Consider the following 16891-nt stretch of genomic DNA (forward strand, 5'->3'; position numbering starts at 1 on the left):
CTAAGGAAGTGGTACTCGGTAAAATAATGGGACTCAAGGCGGATAAATCACCTGGACCTGATGGCTTACATCCTAGGGTCTTGAGGGAAGTGGCGGTAGGGATTGTGGATGCATTAGTAATAATTTTCCAAAACTCCCTGGACTCAGCAAAGGTCCTGGCAGACTGGAAAACTGCTAATCACACAGAATCACAGAATCTACAGTGCAGATAGAGGCCATTTCGGCCCATCGAGCCTGCACCGACACATATCCCACCCTATCCCCGTAACCCCACGTATTTAATCCCCTAACACTAAGGGTCAATTTATCATAGCCAAATCAACCTAACCTGCACATCTTTGGACTGTGGGAGGAAACCGGAGCACCCGAAGGAAACCCACGCAGACACGGGGAGAATGTGCAAACTCCACACAGACAGTCGCCCGAGGCCAGATTTGAACCCGGGTCCCTGGCGCTGTGAGGCAACAGTGCTAACCACTATGCCACCGTGCCCCGTGTAACACCCTTATTTAAAAAGGGCAGTAGACAGAAGGCTGGAAACTATAGACCGGTTAGCCTAACATCTGTGGTAGGTAAAATTTTGGAGTCCATTATTAAGGAGACAGTAACAAGACATTTGGATAATCATAATTTAATAGGACAAAGTCAGCATGGTTTTATGAAGGGGAAGTCATGTTTGACAAATTTGCTGGAGTTCTTTGAGGAAGTAACATATAGGGTGGATAAAGGGGAACCAGTGGACGTAGTGTATTTAGACTTCCAAAAGGCATTTGACAAGGTGCCACACAAAAGATTATTGCTTAAGATAAAAAATCACGGGATTGGGGGTAATATTCTGGCATGGATAGAGGATTGGCTATCTAACAGAAGGCAGAGAGTTGGGATAAATGGTTCATTCTCAGACTGGCAATCAGTAACTAGTGGTATTCCGCAGGGGTCAGTGCTGGGTCCCCAACTCTTTACAATCTATATTAACGATTTGGAGGAGGGGACCGAGTGTAACATATCAAAGTTTGCAGATGATACTAAGATGGGAAGGAAAGTAGTGAGTGAGGAGGACATAAAAAACCTGCAAGGGGACATAGACAGGCTAAGTAAGTGGGCAGAGATTTGGCAGATGGAATACAATACTGGAAAGTGTGAGGTTATGCACTTTGGCAGGAAAAATCGTAGAGCAAGTTATTATCTTAATGGCAAGAAACTTGAAAGTACTGAAGTACAAAGGGATCTGGGGGTCCTGGTGCACGAAACTCAAAAGGTTAGTATGCAGGTGCAGCAAATGATTAAGAAGGCCAATGGAAGGTTGGCTTTCATTGCTAGGGGGATAGAATATAAAAATAGGGAGGTATTGCTTCAGTTGTACAAGGTATTGGTGAGACCGCACCTGGAATACTGCATACAGTTTTGGTGTCCATACTTAAGAAAAGACATACTTGCTCTCGAGTCAGTACAAAGAAGGTTCACTCGGTTAATCCCGGGGATGAGGGGATGGACATATGAGGAGAGGTTGAGTAGATTGGGACTCTACTCATTGGAGTTCAGAAGAATGAGAGGCGATCTTATTGAAACATATAAGATTGTGAAGGGGTTGGATCGGGTGGATGCGGGGAGAATGTTCCCGATGATGGGTGAAACTAGAACTAGGGGGCATAGTCTTAGAATAAGGGGCTGCTCTTTCAAAACTGAGATGAGGAGGAACTACTTCACTCAGAGGGTGGTAGGTCCATGGAATATGCTGCCCCAAAAAGCTGTAGAAGCTACATCATTACATAAATTTAAAACAGAAATAGACAGTTTCCTAGAAGTAAAGGGAATTAAGGGTTACGGGGAGCGGGCAGGAATTTGGACATGAGTCTAGGTTCAGATCGGTCATGGCCCTATGGGTAGCGGAGCGGGCCCAGGGGCCGTGTAGCCTGATCCTGCTCCTATTTCGTGTGTCTAATTCTGTTAGATTCAGGAGATGGTTCTGTGATAGTAGATTGGCGGTTAGGATCAGATCAGCCATGATCTTATTGAATGGCGGAGCAGGCTCGAGGGGCCGATTGGCCTACTCCTGCTCCTATTTCTTATGTTCTTATGTTCTTATTACTATGTGTGTTGGCGTGGTGCCACGCGTGTTGACTTGGTACTATGTGTGTTGGCGTGGTGCCACGCATGTTGTCTTGGTACTATGTGTGTTGGCATGGTGCCATGCATGTTGTCTTGGTACTATGTGTGTTGGCGTGGTGCCACGTGTGTTGTCTTGGTACTGTGTGTGTTGGCATGGTGCCACACATGTTGTCTTTGTACTATGTCTGTTGGCATGGTGCCACACATGTTGACTTGGTACTATGTGTGTTGGCATGGTGCCACACGTGTTGTCTTGGTACTATGTGTGTTGGCGTGGTGCCACGCATGTTATCTTGGTACTATGAGTGTTGGCATGGTGCCACGCATGTTTTGGTACTATGTGTGTTGGCGTGTTGCCACGCGTGTGGATACAAAGGTACTACGTGCTTCAGCTCTGCTAATGACCATGTGGCTAGCTGTCCGTGACAGTTAAGGAGACCTTACTGGAAGCTAATGTCCTTCCATCTCTCATTCCAAGGGCTGGAACACTGTCAGTGAACAAATGGTTCTAATGCGCAGTGAAAGTTATGGGGCGGAATTTAACCCCCGAAAGTCGGGCTCCATGTTATTTTGTTATTGTTTAGGTTCCTGATGATACTGGTGATCAAGAATGATTACATCAAGACTACTTAAACAGCACCTCCCTCCCCCTGCTATCTCTACCACCTAGAAGGACAAGGGCATCAGGTGCATGGGAACACCGCCACCTCCAAGTTTCCCTCCAAACCACACACACACCACCTCAGCTTGGAGATGTATCACCATTCCTTCATGGTGCTGGGTCAATGTCCCAGAACTCCTTGCACAGCCCCTGGTTATTGACCGTTCTGCTAAGGGAAATCGCACAATGTGTCAGCTGTGGCTCAGTGGGCCGCACACTCGCCTCTGCGTCAGAAGGAGACTTGAGCACAAAAATCTAGGCTGACACTCCCAGTGCAGTGCTGAGGGAGTGCCGCACTGTCGGAGGTGCCGTCTTTCAGATGAGATGTTAAACCGAGGCCCCGTCTGCTCTCTCAGGTGGACGTAAAAGTTCCCATGGCACTATTTCGAAGAAGAGCAGGGGGAGTCCTCCCCGGTGTCCTGGGGCCAATATTTATCCCTCAACCAACATCACTAAAAACAGATGATCTGGTCATTATCACATTGCTGTTTGTGGGAGCTTGCTGTGCGCAAATTGGCTGCTGCGTTTCCCACATTACAACAGTGACTACACTTCAAAAAGTACTTCATTGGCTGTAAAGCATTTTGGGACGTGCGGTGGTTGTGAAAGGCGCTATAGAAATGCAAGTCTTTCACAAGGACCTAACGATTCCAGGAGTGATCATCTTCTCAGGGCAACAACCCTGATCGTGGACCAACCCCTGACCTCGAGTGACCTCCACCGGTCCACAATTGGCTACGCGCTCTCAGATTGATCTGATGGAAGGTTGGCTGTGATCCCTTGGCCTGTACCCCTGTGACAGTGATGTTCCCAGTAATGCTCATGAATATCTCTCACACCATTGTCTCCATGTCCTTACCTCTGGTCGCAGTAGGTGAATTTCATGTCCATGCTGTGCTGACTCAGAAAGGTCTTACTGTCCAACAGACTCTCGATATTGGACGGGTGCGGAATGGGTTCACAGATCATCACCAGGAAAGACATCGGGGGCTCCGGGTATCCGCAGTTGGGAAGCTTGCTGCTCACCTCACACCTCTTCATGTGTCCTGTGCAGTGCAGAACCTGGCAGAGTGAGCAGGGTCGAAACATCAGTAAAAGGGGGTCTGTTCAACGGACCCTCGGGAATCCCCCAATCCCTGAATTATCCTTCCTGCCGGGCCTCACCCCGAACTGCAAGCTCAGCGATGAACTCGAAGGAGATGCTGGATGCTTGTAGGCACAACAGTCATCTGAACCCCAACATGGGTCAGGGTCCATTGGACAGAACCCCAACACAGGTCAGGGTCCATTGGACTGAACCCCAACATGGGTCAGGGTCCATTGGACAGAACCCCAACACAGGTCTGTGCCCATTGGACTGAACCCCAACACAGGTCAGGGTCCATTGGACTGAACCCCAACATGGGTCAATGCCCATTGGACTGAACCCCAACATGGGTCAGGATCCATTGGACTGAACCCCAACACGGGTCAGGGCCCATTGGACTGAACCCCAACATGGGTCAGGATCCATTGGACTGAACCCCAACACGGGTCAGGGCCCATTGGACTGAACCCCAACATGGGTCAATGCCCATTGGACTGAACCCCAACATGGGTCAGGGTCCATTGGACTGAACCCCAACACGGGTCAGGGCCCATTGGACTGAACCCCAACACGGGTCAGGGCCCATTGGACTGAACCCCAACACGGGTCAGGGCCCATTGGACTGAACCCCAACATGGGTCAGCGTCCATTGGACTGAACCCCAACATGGGTCAGGGTCCATTGGACTGAACCCCAACACGGGTCAGGGCCCATTGGACTGAACCCCAACATGGGTCAGGGCCCATTGGACTGAACCCCAACATGGGTCAGTGCCCATTGGACTGAACCCCAACACGGGTCAGTGCCCATTGGACTGAACCCCAACACGGGTCAGTGCCCATTGGACTGAACCCCAACACGGGTCAGGGCCCATTGGACTGAACCCCAACACGGGTCAATGCCCATTGGACTGAACCCCAACATGGGTCAGGGTCCATTGGACTGAACCCCAACACGGGTCAGGGCCCATTGGACTGAACCCCAACATGGGTCAGGGTCCATTGGACTGAACCCCAACACGGGTCAGGGCCCATTGGACTGAACCCCAACATGGGTCAGGGCCCATTGGACTGAACCCCAACACGGGTCAGGGCCCATTGGACTGAACCCCAACACGGGTCAGGGCCCATTGGACTGAACCCCAACATGGGTCAGGGCCCATTGGACTGAACCCCAACAGGGGTCAGCGTCCATTGGACTGAACCCCAACACAGGTCTGTGCCCATTGGACTGAACCCCAACACAGGTCTGTGCCCATTGGACTGAACCCCAACATGGGTCAGGGTCCATTGGACTGAACCCCAACACGGGTCAGGGCCCATTGGACTGAACCCCAACACGGGTCAATGCCCATTGGACTGAACCCCAACATGGGTCAGTGCCCATTGGACTGAACCCCAACACGGGTCAGGGCCCATTGGACTGAACCCCAACACGGGTCAGGGCCCATTGGACTGAACCCCAACACGGGTCAGGGCCCATTGGACTGAATCCCAACACGGGTCAGGGCCCATAGAACTGAACCCCAACATGGGTCAGGGTCCATTGGACTGAACCCCAACATGGGTCAGGGTCCATTGGACTGAACCCCAACATGGGTCAGCGTCCATTGGACTGAACCCCAACATGGGTCAGTGCCCATTGGACTGAACCCCAACATGGGTCAGCGTCCATTGGACTGAACCCCAACATGGGTCAGTGCCCATTGGACTGAACCCCAACACGGGTCAATGCCCATTGGACTGAACCCCAACATGGGTCAGGGTCCATTGGACTGAACCCCAACACGGGTCAGGGCCCATTGGACTGAACCCCAACATGGGTCAGGGCCCATTGGACTGAACCCCAACATGGGTCAGTGCCCATTGGACTGAACCCCAACACGGGTCAGTGCCCATTGGACTGAACCCCAACACGGGTCAGGGCCCATTGGACTGAACCCCAACACGGGTCAATGCCCATTGGACTGAACCCCAACATGGGTCAGGGTCCATTGGACTGAACCCCAACACGGGTCAGGGCCCATTGGACTGAACCCCAACATGGGTCAGGGTCCATTGGACTGAACCCCAACACGGGTCAGGGCCCATTGGACTGAACCCCAACATGGGTCAGTGCCCATTGGACTGAACCCCAACACGGGTCAGGGCCCATTGGACTGAACCCCAACATGGGTCAGGGCCCATTGGACTGAACCCCAACATGGGTCAGTGCCCATTGGACTGAACCCCAACACGGGTCAGTGCCCATTGGACTGAACCCCAACACGGGTCAGGGCCCATTGGACTGAACCCCAACACGGGTCAATGCCCATTGGACTGAACCCCAACATGGGTCAGGGTCCATTGGACTGAACCCCAACACGGGTCAGGGCCCATTGGACTGAACCCCAACATGGGTCAGGGTCCATTGGACTGAACCCCAACACGGGTCAGGGCCCATTGGACTGAACCCCAACATGGGTCAGTGCCCATTGGACTGAACCCCAACACGGGTCAGGGCCCATTGGACTGAACCCCAACACGGGTCAGGGCCCATTGGACTGAACCCCAACATGGGTCAGGGCCCATTGGACTGAACCCCAACAGGGGTCAGCGTCCATTGGACTGAACCCCAACACAGGTCTGTGCCCATTGGACTGAACCCCAACACAGGTCTGTGCCCATTGGACTGAACCCCAACATGGGTCAGGGTCCATTGGACTGAACCCCAACACGGGTCAGGGCCCATTGGACTGAACCCCAACACGGGTCAATGCCCATTGGACTGAACCCCAACATGGGTCAGTGCCCATTGGACTGAACCCCAACACGGGTCAGGGCCCATTGGACTGAACCCCAACACGGGTCAGGGCCCATTGGACTGAACCCCAACACGGGTCAGGGCCCATTGGACTGAATCCCAACACGGGTCAGGGCCCATAGAACTGAACCCCAACATGGGTCAGGGTCCATTGGACTGAACCCCAACATGGGTCAGGGTCCATTGGACTGAACCCCAACATGGGTCAGCGTCCATTGGACTGAACCCCAACATGGGTCAGTGCCCATTGGACTGAACCCCAACATGGGTCAGCGTCCATTGGACTGAACCCCAACATGGGTCAGTGCCCATTGGACTGAACCCCAACATGGGTCAGGGTCCATTGGACTGAACCCCAACACGGGTCAGGGCCCATTGGACTGAACCCCAACATGGGTCAGTGCCCATTGGACTGAACCCCAACATGGGTCAGGGTCCATTGGACTGAACCCCAACACGGGTCAGGGCCCATTGGACTGAACCCCAACATGGGTCAGCGTCCATTGGACTGAACCCCAACATGGGTCAGGGTCCATTGGACTGAACCCCAACACGGGTCAGGGCCCATTGGACTGAACCCCAACACGGGTCAGGGCCCATTGGACTGAACCCCAACATGGGTCAGTGCCCATTGGACTGAACCCCAACATGGGTCAGTGCCCATTGGACTGAACCCCAACACGGGGCAGGGTCCATTGGACTGAACCCCAACATGGGTCAGCGTCCATTGGACTGAACCCCAACACGGGTCAGGGTCCATAGAACTGAACCCCAACATGGGTCAGCGTCCATTGGACTGAACCCCAACACGGGTCAGGGTCCATAGAACTGAACCCCAACATGGGTCAGCGTCCATTGGACTGAACCCCAACATGGGTCAATGCCCATTGGACTGAACCCCAACATGGGTCAGCGTCCATTGGACTGAACCCCAACACGGGTCAGGGTCCATTGGACTGAACCCCAACATGGGTCAGCGTCCATTGGACTGAACCCCAACACGGGTCAGGGTCCATTGGACTGAACCCCAACACAGGTCACGGTCCATTGGACTGAACCCCAACATGGGTCAGGGTCCATTGGACTGAACCCCAACACGGGTCAGGGTCCATTGGACTGAACCCCAACACAGGTCACGGTCCATTGGACTGAACCCCAACATGGGTCAGTGCCCATTGGACTGAACCCCAACATGGGTCAGTGCCCATTGGACTGAACCCCAACACGGGTCAGGGCCCATTGGACTGAACCCCAACATGGGTCAGGGTCCATTGGACTGAACCCCAACATGGGTCAGGGTCCATTGGACTGAACCCCAACATGGGTCAGTGCCCATTGGACTGAACCCCAACATGGGTCAGCGTCCATTGGACTGAACCCCAACATGGGTCAGGGTCCATTGGACTGAACCCCAACATGGGTCAGGGTCCATTGGACTGAACCCCAACATGGGTCAGGGTCCATTGGACTGAACCCCAACATGGGTCAGGGTCCATTGGACTGAACCCCAACATGGGTCAGTGCCCATTGGACTGAACCCCAACACGGGTCAGGGTCCATTGGACTGAACCCCAACATGGGTCAGGGTCCATTGGACTGAACCCCAACACGGGTCAGGGCCCATTGGACTGAACCCCAACATGGGTCAGCGTCCATTGGACTGAACCCCAACATGGGTCAGGGTCCATTGGACTGAACCCCAACATGGGTCAGGGTCCATTGGACTGAACCCCAACATGGGTCAGGGTCCATTGGACTGAACCCCAACATGGGTCAGGGTCCATTGGACTGAACCCCAACACGGGTCAGGGTCCATTGGACTGAACCCCAACATGGGTCAGTGCCCATTGGACTGAATCCCAACATGGGTCAGGGTCCATTGGACTGAACCCCAACATGGGTCAGGGTCCATAGAACTGAACCCCAACATGGGTCAGGGTCCATTGGACTGAACCCCAACATGGGTCAGTGCCCATTGGACTGAATCCCAACATGGGTCAGTGCCCATTGGACTGAATCCCAACATGGGTCAGGGTCCATAGAACTGAACCCCAACACGGGTCAGGGTCCATTGGACTGAACCCCAACATGGGTCAGTGCCCATTGGACTGAACCCCAACATGGGTCAGTGCCCATTGGACTGAACCCCAACATGGGTCAGTGCCCATTGGACTGAACCCCAACATGGGTCAGGGTACATTGGACTGAACCCCAACAGGAGTCAGGGTCCATTGGACTGAACCCCAACATGGGTCAGTGCCCATTGGACTGAACCCCAACATGGGTCAGTGCCCATTGGACTGAACCCCAACATGGGTCAGCACCCATTGGACTGCACCCCAACGCTAGTGGAAGCCCTATCCCTGCATAAGTCAATTCTTTGGGACAGGAGGGGAGGTACCGGCAGTGTAAGCCCGTGGTTTGGGAGGTGCTATGCTGAGCGCTGGTCTCTGTCACACTCTCACGGTGTCACCGCGTTACTCACTTTCCACGTTGCTGATTTGATGGCGACTGTCCTTCCCCCGCTGGTCAGAGTGGATTTCAACCTCACAAAGAAATCTCTCTCCAGGAGAACTTCTTGCTTCATCGTCAGACCTGTCATTGGACAAATTAACCGAGTCAGTGTCGGTTCACCGGTCAATTGGTTACTCAGTGTCGGTCAGTCGGTGAGTCAGTGAGTTAGTGTCGGTCAGTCGGTGAGTCAATGCCGGTCAGTCGGTGAGTCAGTGTCGGTCAGTCAGTGAGTTAGTGTCGGTCAGTCGGGAGTCAGTGTCGGTCAGTCGGTGAGTCAGTGAGTCAGTGTCGATCAGTCGGGAGTCAGTGTCGGTCAGTCGGTGAGTCAGTGAGTTAGTGTCGGTCAGTCAGTGAGTCAGTGAGTTAGTGTCGGTCAGTCGGTGAGTCAGTGAGTTAGTGTCGGTCAGTCGGGAGTCAGTGTCGGTCAGTCGGTGAGTCAGTGAGTTAGTGTCGGTCAGTCGGTGAGTCAGTGTCAGTCAGTCGGTGAGTCGGTGAGTTAGTGTCGGTCAGTCGGTGAGTCAATGTCAGTCAGTGTCGGTCAGTCGGTGAGTCAATGTCAGTCAGTCGGTGAGTCGGTGAGTCAGTGTCGGTCAGTCGGTGAGTCAATGACAGTCAGTCGGTGAGTCAGTGTCGGTCAGTCGGTGAGTCAGTTTCGGTGAGTAAGGTCATCGTTATTCCATTGCTATAACTCACTCCCGCCAGGTCACTCCGCAGTCACAGTCCAGGGTGTGTGGGGTCAATGGGGTCGCTCCATCGCCACTGCTCCCTTCCCCCTGTCTCGGGGTTTGGGGGGTGGGTGGGGGGGCGGGGGCGGTGGTCACAGCTCTGGTGAACCACCTGTTTGGAGTTTGAGTCTCTGGTTCCAGGCGCGAGACTCCCTCCCACCCACCACCCCCCATCAGCCAGAGTTTGAGAGAAGCTTCTCAGGGTCATTCACTCTGGCGCAGGAGCTGAGTTACCCCATACCTGCACTCCCCCCTCGCCCAATTCTCCCATCACCCCCACTGCCCCCTCACCCCCACTCCTGCTCGACCCCACTCGCCCCCCGCCTCGACCCCCCCTCACCCTCACTCCCCCCACTCTGTAGGACAGAACATACCTGTAGGATTTAGTAAACATTGTTAAGATTTTGTAACCATTATTAAATAACGATAATAGGTGACATTTTATGTTAAAAGCCTAAAGTCTGCATAAAATGGCGAATGGCTGAGAAGCAAAGCATGATGGTAAATTATGCCAACTTGATGTAATTCTGTAAAATTGTCTGTTCAGTAAACAGGGAAATAGTGGGGAACAAGGGGATAGTGGGGAACAAGGAGATAGTGGGGAACAAGGAGATAGTGGGGAACAAGGGGATAGTGGGGAACAAGGAGATAGTGGGGAACAAGGAGATAGTGGGGAACAAGGGGATAGTGGGGAACAAGGGGATAGTGGGGAACAAGGAGATAGTGGGGAACAAGGAGATAGTGGGGAACAAGGAGATAGTGGGGAACAAGGAGATAGTGGGGAACAAGGGGATAGTGGGGAACAAGGAGATAGTGGGGAACAAGGGGATAGTGGGGAACAAGGGGATAGTGGGGAACAAGGGGATAGTGGGGAACAAGGAGATAGTGGGGAACAAGGAGATAGTGGGGAACAAGGGGATAGTGGGGAACAAGGAGATAGTGGGGAACAAGGAGGTAGTGGGGAACAAGGAGATAGTGGGGAACAAGGGGATAGTGGGGAACAAGGGGATAGTGGGGAACAAGGAGATAGTGGGGAACAAGGGGATAGTGGGGAACAAGGAGATAGTGGGGAACAAGGGGATAGTGGGGAACAGGGAGATAGTGGGGAACAAGGAGATAGTGGGGAACAAGGAGGTAGTGGGGAACAAGGAGATAGTGGGGAACAAGGAGATAGTGGGGAACAAGGAGATAGTGGGGAACAAGGAGATAGTGGGGAACAAGGGGATAGTGGGGAACAAGGAGTTAGTGGGGAAAAAGGGGATAGTGGGGAACAAGGAGATAGCGGGGAACAAGGGGATAGTGGGGAACAAGGGGATAGTGGGGAACAAGGGGATAGTGGGGAACACCGGGATAGTGGGGAACAAGGAGTTAGTGGGGAAAAAGGGGATAGTGGGGAACAAGGAGATAGCGGGGAACAAGGGGATAGTGGGGAACAAGGGGATAGTGGGGAACAAGGGGATAGTGGGGAACACCGGGATAGTGGGGAACAAGGAGATAGTGGGGAACAAGGGGATAGTGGGGAACAAGGGGATAGTGGGGAACAAGGGGATAGTGGGGAACAAGGGGATAGTGGGGAACAAGGGGATAGTGGGGAACAGGGAGATAGTGGGGAACAAGGGGATAGTGGGGAACAAGGGGATAGTGGGGAACAAGGGGATAGTGGGGAACAGGGAGATAGTGGGGAACAAGGGGATAGTGGGGAACAAGGAGATAGTGGGGAACAAGGGGATAGTGGGGAACAAGGGGATTGTGGGGAACAAGGGGATAGTGGGGAACAAGGAGATAGTGGGGAACAGGGAGATAGTGGGGAACAAGGGGATAGTGGGGAACAAGGGGATAGTGGGGAACAGGGAGATAGTGGGGAACAGGGAGATAGTGGGGAACAAGGGGATAGTGGGGAACAGGGAGATAGTGGGGAACAGGGAGATAGTGGGGAACAGGGAGATAGTGGGGAACAAGGGGATAGTGGGGAACAAGGAGATAGTGGGGAACAAGGAGATAGTGGGGAACAAGGAGATAGTGGGGAACAAGGGGATAGTGGGGAACAAGGGGATAGTGGGGAACAAGGGGATAGTGGGGAACAGGGAGATAGTGGGGAACAGGGAGATAGTGGGGAACAGGGAGATAGTGGGGAACAAGGGGATAGTGGGGAACAAGGAGATAGTGGGGAACAAGGGGATAGTGGGGAACAAGGGGATAGTGGGGAACAAGGAGATAGTGGGGAACAAGGAGATAGTGGGGAACAAGGAGATAGTGGGGAACAAGGGGATAGTGGGGAACAAGGGGATAGTGGGGAACAAGGGGATAGTGGGGAACAAGGAGATAGTGGGGAACAAGGAGATAGTGGGGAACAAGGGGATAGTGGGGAACAAGGGGATAGTGGGGAACAAGGAGATAGTGGGGAACAAGGGGATAGTGGGGAACAAGGAGATAGTGGGGAACAAGGAGATAGTGGGGAACAAGGGGATAGTGGGGAACAGGGAGATAGTGGGGAACAAGGAGATAGTGGGGAACAAGGGGATAGTGGGGAACAAGGAGATAGTGGGGAACAAGGGGATAGTGGGGAACAAGGGGATAGTGGGGAACAAGGAGATAGTGGGGAACAAGGAGATAGTGGGGAACAAGGGGATAGTGGGGAACAAGGAGATAGTGGGGAACAAGGAGGTAGTGGGGAACAAGGGGATAGTGGGGAACAAGGGGATAGTGGGGAACAAGGAGATAGTGGGGAACAAGGAGATAGTGGGGAACAAGGAGATAGTGGGGAACAAGGGGATAGTGGGGAACAAGGGGATAGTGGGGAACAAGGAGATAGTGGGGAACAAGGGGATAGTGGGGAACAAGGGGATAGTGGGGAACAAGGAGATAGTGGGGAACAAGGGGATAGTGGGGAACAAGGAGATAGTGGGGAACAAGGAGATAGTGGGGAACAAGGAGATAGTGGGGAACAAGGGGATAGTGGGGAACAAGGGGATAGTGGGGAACAAGGGGATAGTGGGGAACAAGGGGATAGTGGGGAACAAGGAGATAGTGGGGAACAAGGGGATAGTGGGGAACAAGGAGATAGTGGGGAACAGGGAGATAGTGGGGAACAAGGGGATAGTGGGGAACAAGGAGATAGTGGGGAACAAGGAGATAGTGGGGAACAAGGAGATAGTGGGGAACAAGGAGATAGTGGGGAACAGGGAGATAGTGGGGAACAAGGGGATAGTGGGGAACAAGGAGATAGTGGGGAACAAGGAGATAGTGGGGAACAAGGAGATAGTGGGGAACAAGGGGATAGTGGGGAACAGGGAGATAGTGGGGAACAAGGGGATAGTGGGGAACAAGGAGATAGTGGGGAACAAGGAGATAGTGGGGAACAAGGAGATAGTGGGGAACAAGGAGATAGTGGGGAACAAGGAGATAGTGGGGAATAAGGGGATAGTGGGGAACAAGGAGATAGTGGGGAACAAGGAGATAGTGGGGAACAAGGGGATAGTGGGGAACAAGGAGATAGTGGGGAACAAGGGGATAGTGGGGAACAAGGAGATAGTGGGGAACAAGGAGATAGTGGGGAACAAGGGGATAGTGGGGAACAAGGGATAGTGGGGAACAGGGAGATAGTGGGGAACAAGGGGATAGTGGGGAACAAGGAGATAGTGGGGAACAAGGGGATAGTGGGGAACAAGGAGATAGTGGGGAACAAGGGGATAGTGGGGAACAAGGAGATAGTGGGGAACAAGGAGATAGTGGGGAACAAGGAGATAGTGGGGAACAAGGGGATAGTGGGGAACAAGGAGATAGTGGGGAACAAGGGGATAGTGGGGAACAAGGAGATAGTGGGGAACAAGGGGATAGTGGGGAACAAGGAGATAGTGGGGAACAAGGGGATAGTGGGGAACAAGGAGATAGTGGGGAACAAGGGGATAGTGGGGAACAGGGAGATAGTGGGGAACAAGGAGGTAGTGGGGAACAAGGGGATAGTGGGGAACAGGGAGATAGTGGGGAACAAGGGGATAGTGGGGAACAGGGAGATAGTGGGGAACAAGGAGATAGTGGGGAACAGGGAGATAGTGGGGAACAAGGGGATAGTGGGGAACAAGGAGATAGTGGGGAACAAGGAGATAGTGGGGAACAAGGGGATAGTGGGGAACAGGGAGATAGTGGGGAACAGAGAGATAGTGGGGAACAAGGAGATAGTGGGGAACAAGGGGATAGTGGGGAACAAGGAGATAGTGGGGAACAAGGGGATAGTGGGGAACAGGGAGATAGTGGGGAACAAGGAGGTAGTGGGGAACAAGGGGATAGTGGGGAACAGGGAGATAGTGGGGAACAAGGGGATAGTGGGGAACAGGGAGATAGTGGGGAACAAGGAGATAGTGGGGAACAGGGAGATAGTGGGGAACAAGGGGATAGTGGGGAACAAGGAGATCGTGGGGAACAAGGAGATAGTGGGGAACAAGGGGATAGTGGGGAACAGGGAGATAGTGGGGAACAGGGAGATAGTGGGGAACAGGGAGATAGTGGGGAACAAGGAGATAGTGGGGAACAGGGAGGTAGTGGGGAACAAGGAGATAGTGGGGAACAAGGAGATAGTGGGGAACAGGGAGATAGTGGGGAACAAGGGGATAGTGGGGAACAAGGGGATAGTGGGGAACAAGGAGGTAGTGGGGAACAAGAAATTCAGCAACATTGCAAAAGAAGATAGGGGGCGGGAGACAGTCACCACTCCCTGTCTTCACAAAAATGCAGAACCGGCTAAACAATGACGTGATCAAAAAGCAAAAAGACATCTGTGAGAACTTAGTGTGAAGGTTGATCTCAGATAAGGATAGCTTGCTTACTAACTGCCACATTGGCAAAATGGGAGTAAAAGGGGATAAAAAAAATACAGATATTGAACATCGAAAGCAGCGTTGAAACCAGAGGACAAGAAGCTTCAGTCAACAGAACACAACAAGAGTTAAAGAGACTATGCCGCAGTTACTTGGAAGGAACGCCGGGGTTCAATGAACAGATTGCGACTATCTTCTTGTTAAATATTACTTCTTTGTACTGGATGTTTGTACTAGATGTAAAATATTTAATAAACCTGTTTTACTGATACACAATATACCTGGACCCAGAGTGGTTTGTTATAGTCACGGACAAATTATTCTAAAGAGCTTTTAAAAGCTACAACCTCCCCCTTCACCCTCACTCCTGCACACCCCCACTTCCCCCACTCACCCCCACTACCCCCGACCCCACTCCCCCGACCCCTCTCCCCCGGCCCCTCACCCCCACTCCCCCGATCCCACTCCCCCGACCCCTATCCCCCCAACCCCTCACCCCCACTCTCCCCCTCACCCTCACTGCCCCCTCGACCCCTCTCCCCCTCACCTCCATTCCCCCACTCACCCCCTCACCCCCACTCCCCCGACCCCACTCCCCCGACCCCTCTCTCCCCGACCCCACTCCCCCCGGCCCCTCTCCCCCCGACCCCTCACCCCCACTCTTCCCCTCACCCTCACTGCCCCCGACCCCTCTCCCCCTCACCCTCACTCCCCTGACCCCTCTCCCCCGACCCCCACTTCCCCCACTCACCCCCTCACCCCACTCCCCCCGAACCCCACTTCCCCCGAACCCCACTTCCCCCACTCCCCCCTCCCCCCCACTCCCCCGACCCCTCTCCCCGACCCCCACTTCCCCCACTAACCCTGACCCCCACTCACCCCCTCTCCCCCGACCCCTCTCCCCCGACCCTCACTCCCCCCCGACCCCTCACCCCCACTCTCACCCTCACTGCCCCCGACCCCTCTCCCCCTCACCCCCACTCCCCCCATTCACCCTCACTCCCCCCCGACCCCTCTCCTCCTCACCCCCACTCCCCCCCACACACCGCGACCCCTCTCCCCTCTCTCCCCCCCGACCCCACTCCCCCCGGCCCCTCTCCCCCGACCCCTCACCCCCACTCTTCCCCTCACCCTCACTGCCCCCCGACCCCTCTCCCCTCACCCTCACTCCCCTGACCCCTCTCCACGAACCCCCACTTCCCCCACTCCCCCCGAACCCCCACTCCCCCGACCCCTCCCCCCGACCCCTCACCCCCACTCTCACCCTCACTCCCCCCTCCCCCTCCCCCCCACTCCCCCGACCCCTCTCCCCCCGACCCCTCACCCTCACCCTCACTCCCCCCTCACCCTCTCCCCGACCCACACTTCCCCCACTAACCCTGACCCCCACTCACCCCCCTCTTCCCCCGACCCCTCTCCCCCGACCCTCACTCCCCCCGACCCCTCACCCCCACTCTCCCCCTCACCCTCACTCCCCCCCCGACCCCTCTCCTTCTCACCCCCACTCTCCCCCACTCCCCCCACACACCCTGACCCCTCTCCTTCTCACCCCCACTCCCCCCACACACCCTGACCCCCCACTCCCCCCCGACCCCACTCCCCCCGACCCCTCTCCCCTCGATCCCTCTCCCCCTTCACCCCCACTCACCCCCATTCCCTCCCGACCCCTGTCCCGCCTCACCCCCACTCCCCCCACTCTCCCCCTCCTCAGCCCCAAGGATGGGCTGTAACGGACGGGTGTGCAGGGGAATATTTACCATGTCGCGGTGTCAGCAAATCCTTCACCTCCTCCTCATCGCAGGGGTGTACGAAATCTAAGACACTGTGTCCAATCAGATCGAGCTGTTCGAACAGGAAACCGAGAAATGGGAGTCAGCATAAAATCAAATCGTCCAAACTCAACTGGCCATTTACAGCCCAGAGACCCCCAATACTATAGCCTAGTGACCCCCAATATTACAGCCCAGTGACTGCCAATATTACAGCCCAGTGACCCCAATATTACAGCCCAGAGATCCCCCAATATTACAGCCCAGTGACCCCCAATATTACAGCCCAGTGACCCCCAATATTACAGCCCAGAGACCCCCAATATTACAGCCCAGTGACCCCCCCAATATTACAGCCCAGTGACCCCCAATATTACAGCCCAGTGACCCCCAATATTACAGCCCAGACC

The 16891-nt window shown here is 54.6% G+C and overlaps 1 protein-coding gene across 1 annotated transcript in view; it reads right to left on the minus strand.

Moving 5' to 3' along the window:
* LOC147096652 (hypoxia-inducible factor 1-alpha-like) overlaps positions 1-16576 on the minus strand; it is a 40986-nt gene extending 24410 nt beyond the window's left edge. The window contains exons 1-3 of the mRNA XM_085973205.1: positions 16470-16576; positions 9145-9254; positions 3630-3832 (exon numbers count right to left, since the gene is read on the minus strand). Coding sequence (XP_085829331.1) covers positions 3630-3832; positions 9145-9246 — 305 coding nt within the window. The 5' untranslated portion in view covers positions 9247-9254; positions 16470-16576. The remainder of the gene's footprint in view (positions 1-3629; positions 3833-9144; positions 9255-16469) is intronic.
* Between the last annotated feature and the right edge of the window lie 315 nt (positions 16577-16891).

The sequence above is a fragment of the Somniosus microcephalus genome, chromosome 34 (assembly GCF_052327205.1).
Source record: "Somniosus microcephalus isolate GS21.2 chromosome 34, FLI_Smic_1.0, whole genome shotgun sequence".
Classification (NCBI taxonomy): domain Eukaryota; kingdom Metazoa; phylum Chordata; class Chondrichthyes; order Squaliformes; family Somniosidae; genus Somniosus; species Somniosus microcephalus.